The sequence below is a fragment of the Falco peregrinus genome, chromosome 4, assembly GCF_023634155.1.
Source record: "Falco peregrinus isolate bFalPer1 chromosome 4, bFalPer1.pri, whole genome shotgun sequence".
NCBI classification, from domain to species: domain Eukaryota; kingdom Metazoa; phylum Chordata; class Aves; order Falconiformes; family Falconidae; genus Falco; species Falco peregrinus.
This window is the reverse complement of record NC_073724.1, coordinates 79,773,337-79,799,457: the sequence shown is the minus strand read 5'-3', so window position 1 is coordinate 79,799,457 and position 26,121 is coordinate 79,773,337. Positions and strand designations below refer to the sequence as shown.

General features: G+C 36.7%; 1 protein-coding gene across 3 annotated transcripts in view; it reads right to left on the bottom strand.

Annotated features, from left to right (window-relative positions):
- Positions 1–26,121, bottom strand: part of KLHL1 (kelch like family member 1) — a 235,074-nt gene that overhangs the window by 155,962 nt on the left and 52,991 nt on the right. For 2 of the 3 annotated variants that reach the window (XM_055802807.1, XM_055802809.1), the window contains exons 2-3: positions 15,803–15,985; positions 950–1,086 (exon numbers count right to left, since the gene is read on the bottom strand). In XM_055802807.1, coding sequence (XP_055658782.1) covers positions 950–1,086; positions 15,803–15,985 — 320 coding nt within the window. The remainder of the gene's footprint in view (positions 1–949; positions 1,087–15,802; positions 15,986–26,121) is intronic. The other variant, XM_055802808.1, reaches the window with a different exon arrangement.

Below are 26,121 nucleotides of genomic sequence, written 5' to 3'. Positions count from 1 at the left end.
AAAATAAACAGCACATATCCTGATTAAATATGTGAAAGCAAACAGCAACTTATGATCAAATTAATATATGTATATTTAGAAAGCGTTAAAACTGCAGGGCATGGGCTATCCATTTAAAATTGAAGCTAAAATCAAATATTCAACAGAAACATCATGATATAACTTAATTTAAACGATATGAGTATATCTTTAAGGAAACGAATAGAAAACAGCATATATTTTATACTTACATGATTCATAGGCAAGGGGAGACAAATTCAGACTACAAATATTATTGGCATTTCTTCTCTTAATTCCTTTGTTTTGTAACTTTAGTATTTTGTCATATTAATGCACTTGACATACATTGTACAAAACAGCTTGTTTTAGAAAGATAAAACCCAAATCTATTATGCATTAAAATGTAATAATTAGTCAAAAGGAAGTTCTGAGTTATTAACTCTGAGTTATGAGTTATTCATAAGTTTACATTACTCAACAGAGTAACAGCCTATAACAGGAAATGAAAGTGACAACACCCAACTCATAATAAAACGTTCTAAAATGTTTTATTATTTGGAATTTTAAAAGATTTATGTAACTTTTTAACTGAAATTTGACTGAGTCAGGAATATAGAGCTATTCTTCAAAAAAACACAACTGCTCCTTCAAGGAACTCATGTAATCGGAATCATATGCATATGATGCACACTTTTCTAAGTATTTGAAAACAAACAAAAAAAAATAATTTCTGGACTGTCTTATTGTACTTACCAAGCTTGACATATTAACAGTTCAGAGACTAGAGATAACAATCTGAATTCAGCCCTAGGAGTGGTAAATAAGCATTTTGATTGACTGAGACTAAAAAGAAGAAATATTTAGAAAATAAATACAATTCATTGCCATGTAGCAAACAAAACTATTAACATATTTCTCTATAGGTTGTATAATGTATGCAGTACAATACCTGTATATGCAAACTGAACAAGATCCCACAGTGCATTGGGGTCTATGCCTTCCATTTTGATCTCTTCTTGCTTGGCTTCACAAACATCACTTGTAAACATGGCAGCAAAGTAGTCAGAGACAGAACTGAGGACAAGTCTGCAAAAAAGTTAGAAACTGGTGTTATTTACATTGTGATATGTATTAGAAATTTCATATATTAATAAAAAACACTTTTTAAAAAAACATATTTTCTAAGTAATTAGAAATTACCAGAAGCAATATATTATTAATACATGTAGGCAGCAAAATACAGCGTGACATTTAATTCTAATTTGGTTTTTTGTCCTGCGATATGAACCAAGTGGTAGATTAGCATATGACTAGAAAACAGGCATAGAAATTAGAGCTGTTTTTCTGATAGTTTTCCAGTCATGCAGATGTCCCAACTGTTAACATGATAACCTCTTCATATAAAATACAACTTATTAGTGAAACACATTTCATACTCTAGAGGTACCCTTCATTGTTCTTAAAAGCATATTTTTTTATACACTTTATTAACAGCATGTAACTTTACACAATCCTTCAACCTTCAGTAAAACTGTTAGTAGCTTAACATGCTACTGTAGACTTTAAAAAAAAATACAATAATGGTGTAATGCAATGTTTTTGTTAAGAAACATTTCCAAAGGAAAATAATTCCAAAATACTTACAAAACATGCATGGCCTGTTTAGGGATCTCATTTAGATAAATTAAAGCCACAGCAAGTACCAGTCATTACTGGGGCCTTAAGCTAAGGCATTCTTCTAAATACCATCTACAGTAATATTATGATTTTTTTAGGAATAAATATTCACAGATGATCTTGAGCTAGAAATGTGGTACAACTATAAATAGTGTACCACAGGCTTCCATAAAAGATGGTCACATTTCTGGCTTAATTTGAAAACATAATATATATAAACACATTGAAAAAAGGCACAAGAATCACAACTGGAGAATTTGGAAACCAAGAGGTTTCCAATATTTAGCCATTTGTATACTGTTAACTATTTTGTTCAAGAAAAGAAAAAAAAAGGTAATTGATTGCTTTTGCTCTTTTAGCTCATCCCAATAGCAAAGTAAAATATGACAGTTTGAATTGGCTTCATAACTTTACAGTGCTTTAAGCCACTATATTTTACCTGCAACTTGCACAGCTTGAGAACACATTTATGATTTTTACTCTGGCTCAAATGATGGGCAATGAATAATTAGGTGTGGTAGTTTTAGGACTTTTCATGTTCTGTTCAACTCTAGCAATCATGAATTTTAGAAGTAAAGATCCTAATTCATAATCAGTTCACATTTATACTCAAGTAATTAATAAAACCAATAGATGGCTACTGTGAAGGACTATTCAGAACTGACCATAAGTCTCAGAATGTCTTAAACATTTGCCATACTAAGAACTGAAAGGTGCAGGTACACTCTGCACAGGTGAGGCGGCACTTTTCTGTGCCCACAACCTAGCCTAGAGGTCATGCAGTCTGAGGCAAAGCACCTGTGCATTGAGAATAACGTCAATCAAAGGGGATTCTGGCAGGAGTCTGGAGACACCCCAGACCCTGATACTATCCCGTGACTCCTTTCAAGAACTTCCCACAAGCCTTAATGTGCATGTGCCTTGATACTTAAATGCCAGCCTCAGTTTGGCCAGAGACCAAAGACAGAAAAATGCATCCCACATGGGCACACACAAGTGCCCACTACCTAAGGACTACCTGCAATCCATAGACAGGATCGCAGGTCCTGCAGATGAAGACAACATGGGACCCAGGGGTGGTGAACACTTTCTCTTTTCTTCTTTCCTTCTTTCCCTCCCTATTGGCTTGTACAATAGCCCTATATCTGAATTTTGAGAGTTCAAGTTTATAGATTAGTCTGTTTTCTCGTGCTATAGATTTAAGAATTCAAGTTTACAAATACCTTTTCTTCACCACGTACCAACTGCAATAAGTAAATAAAACAGTAAAGATCGCTGTGTTACCCTAAGTCTCCAAGTAACTGTAGTTATCCCTAGTTGCCTCTCCAAGAATTAAAAACCTCTCCCTTCTGCCACCAAGTGAGACAGGACAGCTACAAAAAGATGAAATTAGAAATATACTTTGTTCCTACCACCAGAGACTCCTAATTCACTATTTATTTATTTATTTATTCACCACTGAGGAACATTTACTTCTATGTTTGTTTATTTATTATCTCAACTGCGTATCACAAGCGTGTATTTAGTCAACAAAGATAACTAAAAATCTTATAGCCCTCCTTCAAATACTTTTTTCTGACCACTTAAAAATAAGTGACTTGTTTCACTGTTATTAGATGCTTGTTTAAAAAAAAAAAAAAGTCACAGCAAAAAGGGAAATCCACAACTATTTTGTATGAGATTCAATGTCTCACACCTACCAGAGATGTAATTTAGGTAAGTGACTGAGAGTTCTACATTCTTTTCTGATTCTCCTTCCCACCCCTCTGGGTCAGGGGCAGTGAGCAAACTGCTGCGTGGTGCTCGGTTGCTGGCTGGGGTTAAACCATTACAACCACTTATAAATTGCAAGCTTTTCCTTCAGTTTGTACCTAAAGACATTGTTCATAGACTGTTTTCCCTCCTCCTCTTGTGAATTACAGCCACTTTTGATTCCATGGACTAACTGGATGATCAGAGACATGTGCAGGAATTTCCATAGTGACAACACAGTAACAATTAGGTTAAAACGGTGTCCATGTTCCTTTTTGCAGTCTCTCCAGGATTCACATTTTGTTTATCCTCCTCTCAAAACCAAACCTGTACTCAATCTCTCTGAAACAATATATTCAGAGGAGGTACGATACATTCAATAGTAGGGAGGTACCACCTCTGGTTTGGAAGACCCTAAGACGTAATTCAGCAATGGGTGTTGAAGTGTTTATGTTACTTATGCTTCAAGATGTGGAACTCAAAACCTGCTTTTGCTATAAGAATATTGGGAACTAATACAGCATGTGCTACTCCTTTCTATTGCCTGTGAAGAATATGTGCAGTCAATCATTGCCTATTCTTCCCATTGTCTGATCTGTTCATGAACTCCTTTCCCTCTTGAAACTGAGTTTTCCTCTAGTCTCAGACTTGCTTGCCAACAAATTGTCAGTTACTTCAATTTTCTACATTGCCATTACTTGATCCTTCAAAACAGAATCCATTTACTTTTTAACAGTCAACAGGCAAAGGAAAATGTGCAATCTTAGGGCACAAAAGGAAACGTTGTATATCTAATATACGCTATCCCATTGCAAGCCATGACAGTACTGAAGATTGAACCACAATTAGAAAGAAAAACTAATGAACTGTCAGTTCTAACTTTGTAGAAAAACTTTACTTGATGAATCTATGTACCTCTAGGCTTTAAGTGACTAACAGAACCCAATTAGTAGTAACAAAAACCTCAGATTATGTATCCATCATCTGAACAGTACACAAAAGCAACTAGAGTTCAACATTACCATACATTCAACTGCCTTCTCAAAAACATGCTTTGTGTGAATCATTCCACTGTTAATTGAAAAATTCTTTCTTTCAGAATTCAGAGCTTAAAATTGAAGACTTCTTTTAAGTTCTTATATTTATGAATGCATATATATGAGTGTATAGCTATATATGTGCACTTTGACATTTGTATCTGTCAAATTGAAAAAATACATATTTTGCAGATAAAAAAGGAAATAAAAAATCTGCCAGAAGTCACATAGGAAAATTCTAAATATTTCCTTTTTTTCCCCAGGCTTCGTAAATGAAAGCTCTTCCTGTGCAGTTAACAAACAGGAGATAATCTTAATTTGGGATTCTGCATCCACTCAGAACCATTATCACAGTGCAATCATCTTGATAATAGTTCAGCAGCATCAGATTAACTCATTAACATATTAGAAATTCACACTTATTGGGTAAAGAAACAGTCAGTGAGTATATAACAGTTAAATTAATGAGAATTTTCTTATAAATTCCATCGTAACTGTTAATATTGACAGTCTGTCCTGTGTGCTTATCTCATTTTGGAGAAAAATGGAACGGAACTAGATGATAATTTTTTCCCCCTCACCATCTGAGCAGTATTTATAAACTAACCTATTTGCAAAGGCAATTTTATCTAGAACAACTACATAATAACAATAATAATAATAAATCCCCAAACAAGAAATCAAAAAAACAAACAAATGAAAATTTCTAAATTTCCCTCCCCAAATCCATAGACAGGCAGATGGAACTTTAAAAAGAATCGATTAAGCCTGAAAAATGAAAGTTTCCTTTCTGTTTTTACTCAAAACATGTTTTTCTTCCATTTTAATGTCTTATGCAACACATAGCTACAAGTATAAGTGACACCAGTAATCTACACCATCTAAACAATGTTCCCTCTTTGTCCTGAGGGCCATGACTTTGGAGTTTACATTCTCCTCTTTCTTGTTTCATGTCCTTTTAATTCTTTCCCTGTCTCCCAGGCATTTAAGTGTAAATACATTAAGTGGCTCTTTATCTCTTCTATAGTACAAACACACAATTGTACTTCTCATTATATCTCTTAAATTGCCATGTTTTTAAGAACCTTACTCAAATCGGACATCATCATTTCCACAATACGCAATGTCTACCATAGCTTTATTTTTCCAGATACCACAAATAATGCACATATCACAGCTGCCAGACTTAATAACAAAGTCCATTGTCCAAAACACTTTGCTAGTGTCAGTTTGTGTCCTTGTGACAGTTTTGAAGGTGTCTGCTACAGCAGCCAATAGCCAGTGTCAGTTTGTGTCCTTGTGACGGTTTTGAAGGTATCTGCTACAGCAGCCAATATTTTGAACTCTATGCTGTTTTGAACCAATAGAAAGATTAATTAAAAAAATATCAAAAAAAGAGAGAGGAGACAATATGGATACAAGCAACTTCTGAACATTTGGGAACAGGCAGGACAGGCAAAATGTCACAGTGATAAAGAGAACAGCTGATGAAGATCCATTGTGACACAAATACAAAGCAAAGCTCAGTATTTTTCTCCAGAAAATCCACATATTCAGACATGGCATATATATTTGAATGTAGAAAGACAACACAATGAACTGTGATCCTCTGTGGGCTTAATTACTTTATGTAGCTCCACAAGGAAAAGTGAAAAAAAAGCTGGTAGAAGGAAAAGTTCAATTTTAGCTCCTTTGAACTATCAGGAGAAATGTCAGAAACACAGAGATTAAGCTTGATGAAAGTACAGGGATAGATCTGTGAAGTCATTAGCATAAGTGACTGCCTAACTATCTAGATTTTTTTACGTTCTTTTTGTCATCCTGTTCTTTCATTCTAGAACTTATTCACAAAATTATACAATACAGCATCATTATTAATTTACCTTCACAACTCATATCTCCAAAGAGCTCAGTTTGGTCAAATCCCTGTGTGTGATCTTCAACCCCTTTTTTGATAGCAGGCTGTCAAGTCTTCCTGACCCAAGTTACTCTTTTATGGCCTTGTTTGTCATTCCATCATCTACCTGATTTTGTTTGCTTCTTGTTTCATTTTTATATTCTATTTCATTTAGCCTATACCCTCTCCCTTTTTTTTTTTCTCTCTCTTTTTTTTTTTTTTAATTCAGTTTGAAAGGGGAATCAGTGCCCTAAAGATATTATGGAGTATCTGATTCATCAGTATAGGCCTGGTGCAGACCTATGAAAACCTTGCAACCTTCTGGACCAAATGACAAAAGCCAGGCAGGGTACTCCAAGGCATCTCAGGAGAGATTAGGCAGCTGAATGTTGCTTTTTCCTTTCTTCTTAAGACACCTCATCCTTCTTTCTTTCACTCTTCAATGTCGATTCCAGCTACTGCACTTACTTCCACTCCATAAAGTAACAGCATTAGTACCATAGTTTAATAGAATCATAGAAATCTCAAGTTGGAAAGGACTCAAAGGGATCATTGAGTCTGAACTTCCCCTGATGCAGCTTCATTCTGTTTCCTTGTGTCTTGTCGATGGTCACCTCAATGGCCCTGCCTTGAGGAAGCTGCAGACTGAGATGAGGGCACCCCTCAGCCTTCTCTTCTCTAAGCTGAACAAGACAAGTGACCAGCAGCTGCTCCTCCTAAGTCTTGCGCTCAAGGCCTTTCACCGTCTTGGTCACCCTCCTCTGGGCACACTCTAACAGTGTGATGTCCTTACACTGAGGCACCCAAAACTACACACAGTACTTGAGGTGAGGCCTCATTAGTGCAGTGGAGGATGGGACAGTCACCTCCCTTGACCTTGATGCACTGCAGGACACTGTTGGCCCTTGTGGCTGCCAGGGCACGCTGCTGACTCATATTCAGCTTGCCATCAAACCAAACCCCTGATCTCCTTCCACAGAGCTGGTGTCCAGATGTCATTCCTGAATTTGTATGTATAACTAGCATCATCCCATCCTAGGTGGAGAATCCAGCACTTGCTCTTGTTCAATGTCATACAGCTGGTGATTGACCAGCTCTATGGTTTATCCAGAACTCTCTGTAAGGCCTCTTTACCCTTGAGGGAGTCCACAGCTCCTCCTAACTTAGTATCATCAGCAACCTTACTTAATATGCATTTGACTTCTCCGTCCAGATAATTTATAAAAACATTAAAGAGCGCTGTCCCTAAAACTGAGCCCTGGAGAACCCCACTGGTGACTGCCCTCCAGCCTGATGAAACCCTGTTTCCTGTAACTCTTGGAGCATATTTAAGAAAAGGTAATGTTATGCAACAGTAGCTGTGAGAGAGGAATGAGAAAATGTGAGAGAAAAAGCCCTGCAGACACCAAGGTAAGAGAAGAAGAGGGGAGAAGAGGTGCTCCAGGCACACTGGAGCAGAGATTCAGACCAGGCTGAAGCAGGCTGTCCCCTTGCAGCTCCTGGAACAGAGGAGGAAAGGAGACCACACTGGAGGAGATATCCACCCTGCAGCCTGTGGAGGATCCTATGCTGCAGTTGGTGGATGTGCCCTGAAAGAACCTGCAGCCAGTGTAGATCACATGCTGGAGCAGGCTCCTGAGAGGAGGTGTGGCCCATGGAGAGGAGCCCATGCAGGAGCAGGTTTTCTGCCTGGACCTGTGGCCCACAGAAGTCATGCTGAAACAGTCCATTCCTGATGGACTGCCCCCTGTGGAAAAGACCCACACTGGAGCAGTTCGTGAAGCACTACAGCTCATGGGATAAGCCCACACTGTAGAAGTTAGTGAAGGACTGTCTTCTGCGGGAAAGACCCCATGCTGGATTGGGGGAAAAGTGTGAGGAGAAGGAGTGGCAGAGACAACATGTGATGAACTGACCACAACCCCCATTCCCCTTCCCCCTGCACCACTCATGGAGAGGAGACATAAGAGTCAGAAGTGAAGCTGAACCTGAGGAGAAGGGATAGGTAGGGGGAAGGTGGTTTTGGTTTAATTTCTAATTATCCTACTCTGTATTAACTAGTATTATATTAAATTCATTTCCCCTAAGTCAAGTCTGGTTTGCACATGATGGCAACTGGTAAGCAATCTCCCTATCTTTGTCTCAACCCATGAACTTTTCCATATTTTAATTCCATCCCCTTGTTCTGATGAGGAGGCAAAGTGATAGAATGGCTTGGTGGACAACTGCCAGCTAGTCAAGGTCAACACACTACAATCAGACAGAGGGGTTAAGTAACTTAAGCTACAGGTCTCCATTGATTACAATGAGATTAGACACATGGCCCTTTCCAAACCAGAACTCAACTGAATAACCAACTTCATATTCTCAGAAATGGTCTTCAAAACTCAAGGCCCATTTTTGCATGTGCAAAATCTTTCACTGGAATATACTCAACTATGTGAACTTAAGATGTTTTATGGCTTCGAAAGGTACAGATAACTCACAAAGAGTTCCTTGTGGAAATCACAGAAATTCCTGTGAAAATACTAACGACATTCTCAGTATCAGGAAATACTGTTTATCTTAAAAGCAAACAAACAAACAAAAAAATTATCAATCAAGGTTAATATTGAAAGCTTATCTAAATTGCCTTGCTGCTTTCCCTCTGATAGCAGGAGCTTGTGGTATTGTTGTTCTGACCCAGCTATACTACTTGAATAATTTGTTTTTAAACTCATGATCAGTAGGTTGTGTTTAACACCACAGTTTAGATGCAATGTTTGTCACGGGAAGTTCCTCAAACCTTAATTACAGATATCTGGGAATGAAAATAGGGCAGCTGTACTGCTTATACTGCGTGCTTTCCGCCAGCATCTGTTACAGACTAATGCAAGAAAACAAGCTGAATCTGAGGACTGTATGGTGTGCATTTTCATTCTTTCACCCCCTGTCTTTAAACTGTATTTCCTGCTCTGCCTAGTTCTTTGTCTTTTCATCTCTCCTTTCAGTTTAACATCATCCCTTCATTCTTTTCACTTAATTGATATTGGTTTTCTTCTTAAACTTCATGTCTCTACAGTAGTATTCACAATACATTGAAAGAAATGGTCCCTCTCCTTAGAGAACCACAGGAGAGAACATAAAGTTTGTTGAAAGAGTTTTCATAAATTTACTAGGATAATAATAAATAAAAGCTGCACTACTTCAGAGTTAAGCATTAAAAAAAAAGGCTTCAGTTGAATTCATTTCAGTATTTATGATGAAAAATTTTAATTTTGTGTGGAAAGAAATTTTTCACCCAAACACTTGTAGAAAGATTAGTGTAGCCATTTTACAGTATTTCTTTGTTTTATATGTAAGTGCTAATTGTCTAACCATTCTATGCTACCTTTTCCACCATGGTAAAAGTCCCCCCCTAACCCTTACCTTGAGTATCAGAAACACAAATGCCTATGTTTCTTTATTATTAAGAGGAAAGAGAAAATAAAGAACTCAGATTTCTCATTATAAACTCAACTATACCTGACAATATTAAAACAACAACAAAAGTAGATTTCTTGGTTTCTTTTCATTCACAGTTGGGTTCTCACCAAGCACAATGAAAGTCAGAATTGCAAGTTGAGGATGTAACTCTTGTACATTTTTTGCTTTTTCTGTTTTTACTGAATTTTCTGTTTTATTGTAATTCAGTCTCTGTTATAAGCAAACATTTTGTTTTAACTGAACAGGGATAGTTAAATTCTATGCTTTTATCACTTTTCTTCTCCCCGCCCCCCCCCCCCGCCCCCAGCATGGAGTTCCTGTATTGCTTTGTGCACCATTCCTAGTCAGAATCTAACATGGCTTAAACCTTAGTCTGACTTTAAAGCTGCCTAAAACAATCCCAGCTGGAAATTCTAATGAACTCTCCAGTGCAAATCTTAGAGGTCTGTCTATCATCTGCATTGACTTTCGCTGTTTCCTTTACAGCATGTTTGATGTTTATTCAGCAGCTGAAGAATACCCCATTTCAAATGTAATATTTAAAAACAGTGCAATATAAGTGAGTTGCCTTCACTCAAAACAACCAAATTATTTATGGCAAATATGTATTTTTAATTTCATGCTAAAATTCATGATTATTAATTATTGCTTAAGAATTTTCTTATACCTTGGAAATAATTGGTGCTCTGATCATGTCACTATAATCCTGAATACCTTTTACATCCCAGTGTTTTTTTGTTACAGGTGACACCAGCTGCAGTCTAGTTAGATTTTTAGATACAACTGCATGTGGCTGATTGTAACCTGGATAGAAGAAGGAAGTGTCAATTACAGTGGCTGTTTTTATTCATTTGTTTTGTAACAGCAATACCCCAGTTCCTTCTATTTCAGGCACTGCCAAGTTACCATATGTTTCTTGTCTGAAAGACTTTCTACGCTAAATAAGAGGTACAGAAAATGAGAAAAATACATACAGCATATATCTCCAGAGTGAATGGAAAAACTACAAACTGGCACGTTCATAATACTTTAAAATTAGGTTGGACTGTTAATAGTGTAACATTTAACAGAATGAAAGGGAAATTTTTATTTTAGCATTTCCCTCTCTTTAAGGTATTTTACATTTTTATATTTTATTGTTACCTATATATGTTACAGCAAAGTAACAAAAAAAAGAGGTTTACTTAATTTTTCAAATTTATTTAAATGTCAGCTACTTTCCCCTCTAAAATGCCTTCTACAACTGTTTTCCTACTTTCCCAGTACCATTTTTGGTTACTTGCTCATCATTACAATACTTAGTTGGCTTGTACTTCCTTTTGCTATTCCTTCATGTGAAAGACTACACCTGTAAGCTGTTTAATGGAAGATGAGATTAGGCAAATGCGATGTTCAGGAGCCAACAAAAAGCATAAACACATTGTAACTTTAAAGTTGTTTGAGTCACCCAAACAGTGAAAGGCAGCTATAATAAGGCTGAGAGTTTGGCATGGCATCTCCAAATGGGGAAGCAGAGCTCAGTGATTACGTTGTATGATCTTCCTTCTAATTTGATTTTCTCCTAATTTTTTTGTGAGAATTAAAAAGGTAAAAAAAAAAGAAAACCAACTAAAAATCAAAAAAACAACAAGAACTCAAACCCAAAAAAACCAACACCAATTACCAAAATTAACTTGGCAGCATTCAGGCTATGACCAGAGCTTACCTGACATTCTTTCTATAAAAGTACCAGCTTTTAGATATCTTATGGCACAGCAGTAACTCCTCCTCCAGAGGAAGTTTTTTAAATAGATCATCAAAAGACAGAATCAAAATATGTGATTGCAGAAGAGGGGGAAAAAGAGCAAGTCCTATCAGGAATGAAACCAGAAATGACACAGAGATAATGAACTGTGGAGGGATCTGGAGAGATGCACAAGAGCCACTGGCACTGTAACGATTTTTGGTGACTTTCACTTCATTCGATGCAGTATACTGGCATTTCTTAACTGAATTTTTACTTTTATAGAAATAGAGACATCGAGACTACATTATTACATAAAACACTTTTCTTTCATTGGTTTTGATATTGTTTTGTTTTGATTTGTTCTAAATCAGAGGAAAATGAAGAAAAATATAATTTTGTACTTTTAATTGAAACATACACAAAGTTTTGCCCTGGTTTTCTGAAAGTGATTCTTATTGTACTATATTTTAGCATATTGAATCTATTGAATTTTTTTAAAATTTTTATATTAAAAAGAAGAGAAAATATGTAAGAACCATAATTTTTAGGCAATAATTTTGAGTATTTTGTATTTATTAATTTGTAGCATATTCAATATAAGCCATGGCTTATAATATGTTTTAATTGGATTTTAAAATGTAAGTTCATTTTATCTAGGACAAGATTTTATAAACTTTGTACAGGGAATGCTCTACCAAACTTGTCATGTAGTATCGCATTTTAAAACTCCACAAATATGATCATGCAAGCCTTTGCAAGCAGGCTTTTTTTATGTTCTCAGGAATGCAAAATGAGTATTACCTAGTCTACTTTGTAATACTCTTAGAGGAGGCACTTTTCTGGATCTGCTTATTACAAATCTGGGGGAAAAAAATAAAAGGACCTGTGAAATCTGATGGCAAACTTGGTTGCAGTGACCATGAGACAATGGAATTTAAGACAACAGATCCTGAGAGAAGTTAGTAAAATGAACAGCAAATTACAACCCTGGACATCAGAAGTGACTCCTGATTAAAGTCAAATGCAAGAAGGGAGTACACAGAAGATGAAAGCAGGGATGAATGACCTGGCAGAAATACAGAGACATTGCCCCAACATGCAAAAATGGAATTAGGGAAGCCCAAAGGTCAGGTGCAGATGAAATCATCAAGGGATGTGATGGAAAAGAAAGGCTTCTGTAATTAACCTTGGCAACAAAAGAAGAACATGGGAAAATTTTGTCCACTGTTCAATAAAGCATTCTGTGCCTCAGTCTTTTTTTTTTTTTTTTTTTCTTTTTTAGCATGGTCTTCTTCAGGCCTCTCAAGCCCCTGTACCTAGTGGCAGGATCTGTGAGGTAGCACTCACAATAGAGGAAGATGTACCTAGGCTGCTCTTAACAGAATTGGACATACACAAGTCCTTGACACCAGAGCAGATACATTCAAGAAGCAATGGTTGAGGTAGCTCAACGATATCACTGAAAGGCCACTTTCCTTATCTTTACCAGATTATGATAATTGCAGGAGGTTTCTGAAGAATAAAAAAGTCAGTTTCCATGTCCATCCTCAGAAGAAAGATGTGGGTAACTATAGACTGGTTTGCCTCACTGAGAGAGTCATGGAGCAAATCTGCCAAGAAGCCACATATATGGTCACTAAAGACAGTGAGGATATCAGACTGTCTGATCATAAAGACAGAGAATCAGACTTTAGGAGGTCTCTTCCAAATTAAGTTATATTCTGGGATCATAATGGCCACAGTAAAAATAAACAGCTTTGTGCTTTTCCAGCCATATCTGTCTAAAACAACATAAACACAATTTAAAAACAAACAAACAAAAAACCCCAACAAAACCAGGAAATTCAGAACACCCTTTCTTTTACCTTGTCAGACAAAATTTTAGTTTATTCTGTAGAATTTTCAATTTTACATAGTTCAACAGCTGGTTTTGCCAGTTCTTTGAGATTTATTCTTTTGACTGCAGACCACAGCAAAGTAAATAAATAAATGTAACGTTGTCTGAAAGTTTATTAGAGAATCCAAGTAAGACTTTGGCTATTATTTCAAGGTCAATTGTTGTATTAAGGTATTCTTCCAGCTCCAGAAGAATTTAGATATACTGTAGAACTGAAATGACAAATGTGAAATTAAACTTACTACTGAAAAGTGGGCACACAAATATGAACAGCTGTCTTAAAAATAGTGGGGGAAATGAACTGAGAAAATAAAAAACCTTACAGTTTCCTCTGTCTCCTTCTCTACAAACTATGCAGTTAACTAAAATATTCAAGAGGCAAAAAATATACTGCTAGAAACTGTATATTTTATATCACTCATATTAAACAGAGCAAACGATACCAATTGTGGAATATTGCTATGTATCTAGTAAGTATTTTTTCTATCAATTTAAGAATGTACATTCAGACATTGATTTATTTTTTTTTTTATTTTTTTTTTACCTCAACTGTGTTGAAAAGTGTGAAAAGCAAGAATAGGCCAAGTAACTGTCATGAAGGAGCAACAAAATTCTCATTATTTCTGAAAAAAAAATGTTTTTATTTAGTTTCAGTTATGTATAGGGATGTAAAATTGGACACAAGAAGGCCTTAGATTATTATCCCTCTGGTTTTCTTTTTGATGGGAGGCACCTTTAGGCAAATCTTGCAGATCTGGAATACTGTAAATGCAGATGGATGGACAGAGGGACTGACTTTTAATATTACTCCCTCTGTACTTAGTATACTCATCTTGGCCATTTAGATAAAAATGGCATCAAAACACAACTACTAGGGGTGCATAAAGTGCCATTTAACAGTGGCAAAAAGCCTGGAACACAGAAGTTGTGTCAGTTGCCAAGTCAGTGAGTAGAAATTACTGGGGACTTAGCTGACATCTGGGAACCTGAGTATATGAAGGCAAGGGAGGAACACAAAAAATAGCAGCTCTTAGAAGACAGGAGTGTAGAAACAAAGTCTTTAGAATGAAAAATGCTGAAATAAGAGAGGAAAGATTTCTACATTTATTACAGCTACAAATCTGAAACTAAGTGGACTGCTTCACGTGTGCTGCAAACTGCCTAGATCAATGTTGCCATTTGTTAAGTGGAGATATTTTCTCATTTATTACAACTATTAGGACAACTTAAATATATCAATTAAGGTTTCTGTCTGGTTTTACTATTTGAACAATAGCATTGGCTTTGCAGTCTTGCATATTGCACCTTTAAACTATTATTATGGGAGTCGTAATATGGAATAGTCACATTTTCTGTGCAACAGAAAAACAATGATCTCTGAGTCCATCTTCACTTAGGGAGAAGGAACTTTCTAAGGCTCAAGTTGCCAAGATGACCTTCTAGCATTCCTCTACACCAGAAAGTTCATTTATGAGTTCAGAAATACGTTGGCTGGTTTTTTTGTTTTTCTGCTGGCGAGCCATAGTCTTGCTCTGAATTTCGTACCACAGCAGAGAAACCAGGGTACAAGTATGGAATAGGTCACCCTTAGTTTGCATTCTTATGTAGATTTCAAATGCAAAAAGACTTGCTAACCTGGAGACTCATAAGCATTCCCTGTATTTTAATCTAAACCCTAGGACTGGATTATTATTTGCATGCATCAAATCAAAGGTTATAGCTAAGACCAAAATCTTAATGAAGAGTAACTACTTTAAGCTCTAATTACAATCCAAAATCAAGCACAGTTTCATATATACTGGCTGCCTTAACACCAGATAATTGTGTAGAATTTTAGAAATTATAATGTCATTATCATTTTTATATTAATAATTACCATTAAATATAATAAAGATACTTTTCAGTTCATTCAAAGGTACAGGTCATGGGAAGCAAATGTTCAGTATTATTCTACTATAAGTATCTAAGACCCTCTGTATGACAGACTTATCAGAGTATCATGATCCTAAGCTGGCAAAATGACACTGTGTTCAGTGTAGCTGTACAGCATCTCATTTCAGAAATTTCCATTCTTCTCACATATGAACAGCACCACAGCAGGGAGGAATGTCTGGCACACTCATGAGAAGTTTGCTAGCTGAGTGCTACTTGAACTTTTGAAATCTGTGTAAAAAAAACCCCTACCTTCAAAGGCCCAACCTTCAAATACCACCTTTTGCAGCCACTCACATTTGTGGTGTTTAAAGCACGAGGAAGTAGTCATATGAGGCCACAGAAAGCACTGTCCTGAGAAGTAAGTATAGCCAAAACATTTACTTTTGTAATTTCAGTATCTTTTGCTTATGTCCTACCTATGAGCAGGTATCTTGCGATTCCCAGCAATCAGGATAACATCACAGAGCTGCTGTTGCTTCAGGTAGCTCTCCATCTTTCTGAAGGTTTGCTCTGCATGGTGAACAGCCTGATAGAACTCCTCAGAGCTACATGAATCCATGTCACAGTGGGGTGGCAAGGGGTGGCTGGCACCTGACAGTCTGTAAACCACAAGAGAAACTGTGTTGGTAAGATGTGACCAAGTGTCTTGACTTCTAGAATCTGATAAAAGTAATCAATGCATCCTTCCCGGTTCTCATCACTACAAGTGCAAGACAGAAAAATCTTACTGCACTGGGAGGGATAACTAAAGTTGTAAATCTGTTAACACTGACATTATGTGGGTTTTTTAGCATAGACACAGAAGTAATCAATTTCTTTCTTCTCTGATAAAGTTATTAAAAACATAAATATGAACAATAAACAGAAATTCAGTATATTCATGTTACGATCTTTCCGCTGATTCTAAGAGTGCCTACTATAGTTCGCTTCCTCAAATTCACATTTATTTTACAGCACATGGTAAAGAAAAATAAAATTATCTATTTAATTGACTTAATTTGTAATGAATTGGTAATATTTCCACAATGATAAACTACATACCTAGTTTTTAACCAAAAGTCTCATTAATACAAAGTTAATTTAGCTACAAAGCTAATGACATCTACAATTAAAAAAATATGAAATAAAAAAAAAGGAAATAGAACAGGAAAAAAATGCAAATATTTTTTTCATTATATAGCTTTATATAGCCATATATTCTTTGTTTAAATTTACTCCATTCGGTGTTTCCAGTTCAGACTTTTACTGAAAATAAGAAAATGTGTCAGCAAGTACTAGCCCTTGAAGAAATTAATGCAAGTGTTTCCAAATAATTGACAAGATACCCTCTTCTTTTACAAATATGTAATTAGATTGCTTCAGCTGCAAGGTTTTATATAACTTGTGGTGCTGAAAATGAAGGATTTCATAGTTGAAGCTGATTATTTTTTTACTTCAACTAGATATATACAAAAAAGCTTACCTAACCAATAGAAGAGCAACACAGGATGTATTTTACTCCAGCATATCAAACTATATTATCAACTAATTCAAACCAATCTCATTCTATATATATTCTATTGAAAGATAAGTATTAAGGAGCACAGAAGAAATTTTGATAATTTACAGTAATGGTACAGCAGTTTCATTACCTAAGGTTTGAATTCTGTAGGTACTATGTTCTAAGAATTATATTAACAGACCTATAATGCAATCTGCAATCCTGGTGCTGGAAAAAAATTAAAAGTACATAAATACGATAATTTTTAAAAATCAGCTATTAAACTGAAATACAGTTAGCTTAAAAGAAAAAAGTAGTATTTTTATTGACTCTTGGTAGACTATAATACAGTTCAGAAAAATAATATTTCCTTTTGACATATACTAGTGCTTTATTTCTGAATTAGTTTTGTCCAGAAGTGTTCCTCACACTCTCCTACAGTCATTGTGCAAGGGTCCACAGGTTTGAGGAAAGGCTGGTCCATCTTTCTGTCAAAGTAATCGCTAGGCTTCCCAGTGCTCCTTTAAAGTAGCTGGAAACCTACGTAATTGAAGGTGGCCTGCAGATTCCCCCTTACAGGGAACACAGTGTACCACTGTATCTCACCCCACCATCTATTCTGTACCATATACAGGTATTGACTTAATAGAATGAATTACCTTTAACATTTCTTACCCACAGTAACTTCAGATATCTATCCTGAGATATCACCAGCTGATTTAAATTAATCAATATTGTCATTTGTATGCTGATACAGTTACAATATGTGTGAAAGGCTATCTATAGGAAGGAAACTGAACTGCCAAAACTTTATTAACCATGATTCAACAGAAACTGTTTTGGTGATTTAAAGAGGAACATTTCCTTAATTCTGCTACAGTCAATCTTGTTACATAGTCATGTACTTTAGCTAACTATGTCTTGCAAACTCCTCCTAAAGGATAAAACAAACATAGTCATTCTGTGACTGACATAATATGCTATGTGTTCCTATATAACCTGGACTGCCAACCAATGTTGATCAGAAATCCAAGTTTATTTTCGTATCTTTTCATATCATATCTTTCACATAAAACTATAATGATGGAGTTAAGCTCAGTATGAGCAGTGGGTAGATATTTCAGCTTTTTTCTTTCCTTCTCCCCCCACCCCCCTCAATTTGTTTGTAGCCCTACAAAGTGTTTTATCACTGAAGAACTAGTGACAAGTAATTTACAGGAAATAAATCAGTGCCAAATAAACAAGGTTGTTAGGGTTAAAGAGACACTTTTGTTTGGGGTTTTTTTCCTCCTTCCTGCAGGGAATTGAAATCAAATATACAGAAATGAAAATAACAGGACTGAACAGAACTGAATGGGTTCGTGTTGTTTGTTATTTCAGAACTTAAGTCTAAGTCAGTTTATATTTGAACAGAGTACTGATCCTGCCTCTTCTTGGCTAATTAAAACGTGCTGCCCTTTTCAGGTCAGAAAAATACTGAATTTATGCCAGTCCCGAGAAATTAGATTGGGCTACAATGAGCTTAGTCTACTTCTTGAATGGCTAGACTGTTTGCCACAAATTTTGTCCTCATTTCTGATTGCCATTTATAACCAACACTTTGCACCTTCAAACTCATCAGTCTATCTGTCACTTAGCAAGTCATTAAATACTACTCAAAAGGAAGTGTCAATGGTCCAGTACATTTTAAATTATTATCCTGAAAACTAGCATGCAATAGTAGAAGACAGTAAGTTAATCTTTTATCTGGTTTCTAAGAAAGCCCAGATAAAAAGTGCTACTTCTCCTATTCAGGAGCTACCTCTTTTTCATTACAAATGCTCTGTCTGCATAATCAATGCTTTAAGTTCCTTCAGTCAGCAGGTTGTTAAATAGGAATTAGTTAAAGAGTTTCAGCCAGCAATTATCAGTTCTTTGCCAGTTCCTGACAGGCATGTATAGGCACATACGACTAATTAGCAATATGAAGATAACATTTTCTCTTTGCATTTTTTTGTTGTTGTTGTTTGGGGTTTTTTTGTTTAGGTGCAGGCAATCTGAACACACAAGCAGCGAGAGGCTTCTTGATTGCATTCTGCAAGAACTCTTAGCACAAATTCGCTTGGAAGATTCCCTTTAGCACTTGGGTACCTTGAGATGCTGTAATCAGTGAACAGGACAGACTCCAGACAGGCTTCTTCCATAATCTTTCTCAGTTGGCAAGTGCAAAACCTGAACTTGGTATAGGAATTTCAAACATCCAAGGGTTGTTCAGACTGGAACACTTTTTTTAGCTTTAAACAACTTAGTTAATAGTACAGAAATAAGGAAACCAATGTTACAACAATAATACTGAAGGATGATACTACACGATGAGAAAACAAAAGGCTAACAAAAATTATCGACATTGCAAATAAGCAATAATCTCAAATGTTTCTTTAAGAAATGGCAAACCAGAGTATATATCACATTAAGAAGAAAGGGGGGGGGGGGGGGGGGGGGGGGGGGGGAATCCACCCCAGCAAGTTTGTCCAGATGAATTTTCAGTGTTAAAAACATCATGCTGTCCTAAGGAGAGAAATGTTTTAAGAGCCCAAAAGTTTTTATGAGAAAATTCAGCCTTTGAGCCTTTACAGATCTTAAAATTGTAAATAGAAATAAAAGCTGAGGATCTGCAACATCTCACTCCACAGTGCTCCTCTTTTCCTGGACAAAACACTTTGATTTGAACAAGGGTGCTATACTCTAATCACCTTTTATCTGCTCCTAACTTCTGTGAAAAAACAGGTAAAGCAGCAGTAAAATCCCAATAAAGTGAAGTCTACTGATTCTTCTCTCAATTTAACAACCCTTTAAGTAAGTACTTATGGTGGCTCACCGAGAGTAAGAAGGAAAAGGCACTCCCACCAAAGGTCTCCTAGGGACAACTTTAAGACCTTTATCCTTCTTGTCCAAGATTAGATTTATTCATGTATGTATTGGGTTTGTGTGGAAAGACAAACAGATTAATCCTCAGAAGATATTTCAGACAGACTAGTTAGTACCCTACAATTATGTAGATATCTAATCTGCTATCCCCTATACAGTTGTTTACTCTTATAAACAGTAAGACCATACTACTCAGATGATTTTCACTCATGACTTTACACAGAAATAAGCTATAACATAAATAATAGGGAAATGAAAACCATTAGTTTACAGTAATGCTGTCAGGTAGTTAAAGAGAAAATGCCAGGAAGAACAGGATCTCACATACAGGTTTAGCTCCCTGTCTATTTCTTCTCAGGAAATGGAAAGTAATCAGAAAAACTGCCACTCTTGAGGTGCAAAAGTTTAAAAACAGGAATAGCAAAGAGCAGCAGTTAAAACCATTCCCTGAGTAAGTTTCAAAAGGAAAAATAAAGGAAGTACTTTGAAATAGAGGTGAGAGAATTCATATGACTTGAAGCAGTGCTGCATTTCTCTGAGTAAACAAAGGCTTAGATTTAGAAATGTTTCCATTCTGGAAATTATATTCATAGAGGTGCGGAAAACAGCAGATTCATATCACTGTATAAAACGTAGCACTTTAAAGAGTACTTAGGCATTTCACTTATTCAGTAGAAATATATTTCTGCATTCCACTGAAGACTCATAAAGAACTCTTCTATCAGAAAATGTTGTATCATTTCATTGTTACTGGAATAGTAAATCCTGCTTCATTTAACTTTTTTTCCACGTTTCACATATGCAGGATTGATCATGCTAACTTATCAAAACCAGTCCAATGTAACTTAGTGTATATTATTGGACAGATATCTAAAGTACATAGTCAATAAACAAAAACAATGTCTAGTTCTTCAGTGAAAAAAATACTACTTTTCTGTTTATAAATTGCAAAAGCATATAGGAAGTGTTCCATATGTAAGACTGAACAAGTCTTCACACAACTGGTTCTCTAAAAATTGGTTATTGAATGCTTTAGAAATCAGTAAGCTGTGGAACTGCACTTAACAAATTAGAGATGGACTGTCAAAAGTCGTGGCTCTCATAAATGCAAGAGAGAAAGTTTTATAAAGACTTAAAACCATTTTATTATAGCAACAGCAGGGTAAAAGTTCTGTTTGTGATCAAAAAGTGTGCTTTTCACTCTACTACCAGCCATTGTATCTGCAATTAAAGGCTCTGCTCAGTGTTTCAGCAGGTTGCTATAAATGTCTTTTATAAAAGACAGTTAGGTAGAAGTACCAGGTAAAAAAATAATCAGAATATCAGGACTTTTAGTTACAGCAGTTCAGCTCAGTGATCCATTACTGCTGTCTCAGAGTTCCTTTTATATGTTAAAAAAAAAAGAGGGAAAAAAAAGATTAAAAAAAACCAAAATTAAACTAAGCCCAATGCGCATTATAAACTCATTCTCATTCCATAGATAAACCTGCATAATGTATCATTTACAATGGTGTTTCCTGCTAAAGTTAAATTTGTAGAGCAAACTACTTGTAACTCATTCTTTGGACACCATAAGGCAAAATTCAGTCACAAAGACATCTGTGTGCCTAGCACAGATTCATCTGCTGTTCCATGTATCTGTGCATCTTTAAGAACATTACTAGCCTCAAAAAACAAAACACTAGTTACCAGTGTGTGATCTCCGGCAAATTGGTCAAGCAGCTCTTCAGAAACACACAAAGAACAATAAGAAGGGATCACTGTGCTATACTAAATTGCTTCTATACAGAAGAAATATTTTTCTTGTTTAGTAGCTGACAGGAAAAAAAAAAAAAAGTAGAAGTAGGGTTAGAGAAGGAAGAGTTTGTGCACACCACGATTCTTGCATGTTACTAATAACATATAAACAGCAAGGCTTTTGTTTTGGTTCACTTCAAAATAGTCTCAACTGGAATTTTTCTTATCTATGACCCCTAATTATCTAACCTAAGCTACAAGCACACTCTCTATTGGTGAGAAACCAACATGCATAAAGATTCCATAGCCTCCTGAAATACCTGTTTTCTAGTTGTCAGCCCTTTTAAAAAAATCTTATTTTTGCTTTTTCTTCATAGAAAAAACGGTGAAAGAGAACTCATTCAGTTAATGAACAATTAGTGAAAAATCTCATGATTTTGCAAGAAACTTCTTACTGAATTCAGTTAATGACAAATGTTTTATCTTCCCCCATTTTTTCCAGAATTTATCAGAGTTATGTCCTATGCCCTCAGAACCACTTAAACTGTTCAGAAAGGGTTTTTTTGTTTTGTGTTTTTTTTAATTATTCTGTTCAAGTGATCCTTTATCTCTTCTCACTTTCTCACCTCTCAGCCTCCACAGTCTTCTAAACACTTACTTCAAACTTTTCCTATTCTCCCCTTTCCCCACAGTCCAGTATCCAGTCTTAAAAATTACCTGGTTTTTCTTACCCCTCACTAGTACTTCTAGTACCTGCCTACCAATATTCTGCCCTAAATTCTCTCAATTTTACTTTCAGCTTCTCTCTCTCAAATTTTACAGCTTTCAGCAACTGAGATGCTTTTCCATGGATGAACAACTAAATGGGCTCAGCAGTGCAACACAGCTCTGATAGCCAAAAAAATGGAACTTCCAAATAAAGACTGAGATTAAGCAGCTACAAATACCAATAGACTGATAGTAAACTTTGGAAAAAATATTAAAATACCATAGAATATTATCTGCAGAAAATTTAAATAAATGTAAACTTTTTGTTTTAATTAACATTAAAAAATTACAGGTTTGTCCTACTAATGGGGGCATTTGCTTTCCAGCGTATTTATTTTTAGAGGTAAAATGACAGGTAATCCAGACAGAAGTGGTGTCATTACTGACAGAATATCCATTTTATATAGCCATTCCAGTTAAAAAACTTGTTAGCAAATGTTTTACTCAAGTTATGCAGAACTCCCAAGCAAGCATGCTTTCAGTAAAAAGCAGGTTTGCAGACCTGATTTCTCTTAGTTTTGCATTTTGATAATTTATTTACTTTTGTCTTTCAAGTTTGGGTTTTTTTGTTTTTTTAATTTAGAAATGTCAGATTTCCTTTCAACAGCCCTTGAGACACCTAATGTATAAGGAGATGACTAGTTCACATATTTGTTCAGATTGTCATAACTGACATAATTTAAAATTTTATATTAAGTATTTGTAAGTGACCTTGATATAAAACCCCTTTCATTAATGTCCACATATATACATAATGTCAGCTGGAAGGTTAATGATTTTGCTTCAAATGAGATGCCATTCACAAGGGAGGGGGAGGGGGAAACATGAGGAAGAGGGTGACGGGGGACACACGACACACCAAAAAAAAAAACCAAAAACACCCTGAAAGAGACAGTTTAGTAATAAACCTATTGAAACATCTAGTGGGTTGACCCTGGCTGGATGCCAGATGCCCACCAAAGCCGCTCTATCGCTGCCCTCCTCAGCTGGGCAGTGGAGAGAAAATATAGCAGAAGTCTTGTGGGTCGAGAGGACAGACAGATCACTCACCAATTACCCCTCATGGGCATACCAGACTCAACTTGGGGAAATCTGTTTTATTTATTACAAATAAAATCAGAGCAGGGTAATGAGGAATAAAACCAAATCTTAAAAAACACCTTCCCTCCACCCCTCCCTTCTTTCTGGGCTTAACTTTACTTTTGCTCTACCTCCTCCCCCCACAGCTGTGTAGGGGGACAAGGAATGGGGGTTGCAGTCAGTTCATCGCATTATTTCTGCTGCTCCTTCCTCCTCACACTCCTTCCCTGCTCCAGTCTGGGGTCCCTCCCACAGGAAACAGTCCTCCATGAATTTCTCCAATGTGAGGCCTTCCCATAGCTGCAGTGCTTCACAGACTGCTCCAGCATGGGTCCCTTCCACAGGGTCACAGGTCCTGCCAGCAAACCTGCTCCAGCCTGGGCTCCTCTCTCCACAGGGCCACAGGTATTGCCAGAGGACAGCTCCAGCATGGGTTCTTCTCAGGGTCAGAGCCTCCTTCAGGCATCCACCTGCTCTGGCGTGGGGTCCTCCACAGCTGCAGGTGGGGATCTGCTCCACCATTAACCTCCATGGGCTGCAGGGCACAGCCTGCCTCACCATGGGCTTCACCACCGGCTGCAGGGGAATCTCTGCTCCGACACCTGGATCCCCTCCTGCCTCCTTCTGCACTGACCTGGGTACCTGCAGGGCTGTGCCTCTCACATAGTCTCACTCCTCACTCTGGCTGCAATTGCCCTTGTACAGGTTTTTCCCCCCTTCTTAAATATGTTATCCCAGAGGCGCTACCACTGTCACTGATGGGCTCAGCCTCGGCCAGTAGCGGGTTCATCCTGGAGCTGGGCTGGCACTGGCTCTGGCAGACATGGGGGAAGCTCCTAGCAGCTTCTCATAGGAGCTCCCCCACTGTAGCCCCCTGCTACCAAAACCTTGCCACACAAACCCAATACAAAATAAAACAACTGTGCCATTACAATGAAAATTATTCAGATAATACCTATAAAAACTGTCAAATCACTCAAGTACAGACCAGAAAGTCCACTGGAAGACACTTGACTGGGGCAGGGTAAGAGTAAAGCAATAAAGGTCTGGTGGCCTCAGAGCCCTTGCCATGGCAAAGGGCAGAAAGAGACCAAGAAACCTGTACCACACAACAGTAAAACACTTTGTACTGTTTGTATTTCCCCTAGAATATCCAAAATCTCCAAATCATGACTAACGAATAATTGATAACAGAAAATAAACCTTCCCTCTGACAGGTGAGACACCTCTCAGAATCTAAGATACCGAGTATTTTGTCTGTTCTGCACAACCTCCGTTGATCAAAGCAAGATACTATCTTTATCTTTTTTTGTCTACTTTATTTTCATAGATTAAAAGAAAGCATGCTTTTTAAGATGTCTGTGAAACATAACTAAGACCTTTTACTGTTTCTTCTCATTATGTCAAAATTTAACATTTACTGCAATGTATCACATTTTTTGTACCTAAAATCAGTCTCATTATCCTTTCCAAAACTCATTTCAACATATAGATGATCCTTTCATAAAGCCTATTTCAAGTTCCCATCACTTCCTAAAACCCAGAGAAAACTTTTGAAGGAGATTTGATCATCCCAGTCACACCAGGCATGTGATAGCTGTAGTACTAATTGTACTTGTACCAACCATTGTCTCAAGTTAACAGCCTTCACACTTCCTTGACAAGTTACACTTTTTTCCCACATCTTTGACCTGTTCTGTCTCTAAACAGTCTTGCTATGCAGCAACAGAGAAACGACGCTGGCTGGACTGCTCTCTCCCATCCACAAATAATACTGCATCCACTGCTTTTTCAGCTTTGTATGCCCACATAGAGGAGCAGTTTGCTCCAGCTGTTCTTGGACAGCTGATGATTAACTTAAATGAACACACAGTTCTCCTAGATACACATAGACATATTTTAATGGCTTGGAAAGTTACTGGTATACTTTCCACACTGACATTGCTAACAGAGCTTTTTGTCATACTGGATGTCTGAATTTATTTTTTGTATCTTGGAGGATACAGGAAAGAGAGCTTACAAGTATAGAGCCCTGCAAGCAGATACTAGCTGCATATAAATCTACATTATGAAACGGCCTCCTGAAAGGAGGCAAGCCATTCTTCTTGAAAACAGAAACCAGGAAAAATGTCACAGGAGACCTCAATTTTTAAATACATATGCCATTGGAGAACAACCAATAAGGAAGAAGTACAACCACCTTTCCTTGGGTTACTGTCAGTAGTTCTCTTATTTCTAGCTCAAGACTCAAGGGAGCCTCCTTCATTTAAGTAGGACCCAGCTGCCCTGCTTTCCTTCACTCTTTCCTTTTAGTATTAGCGAAGTAGACAAAATCCCTGCTGTAAGGAATCAGCTTAGCCTGAAACCAGGAATATGGTTACTGCTTCTTCAGATAGGCATTCTTTCCCCCTCCCTCCCCAGCCCCACCAAAATCATTGCCCTCATTCACTATGCATCTTTAGTTAATGAAGAATTAGACTCCAAGTACAGATAATAACTAAATAAATCTGTGCCACTGCAGAAATTCAATCCCTTATATTTGTGAGAATGCTCATTTCCCATTATTTAAAAATAAATAAATAAAATAAATTATTGTTAAATGTTGATTTGTGATATTCCAAGCCCCTTATGGCAGATAAATACATAAAACAGGAAAGTGACCTGCATTTCTCACAGCCATCAAGTATTCATAATGCATTCACAATACACACATACTTCAATTACCCAACTGGTAATGCAATGGTGAAACACCCTCTCCATTAT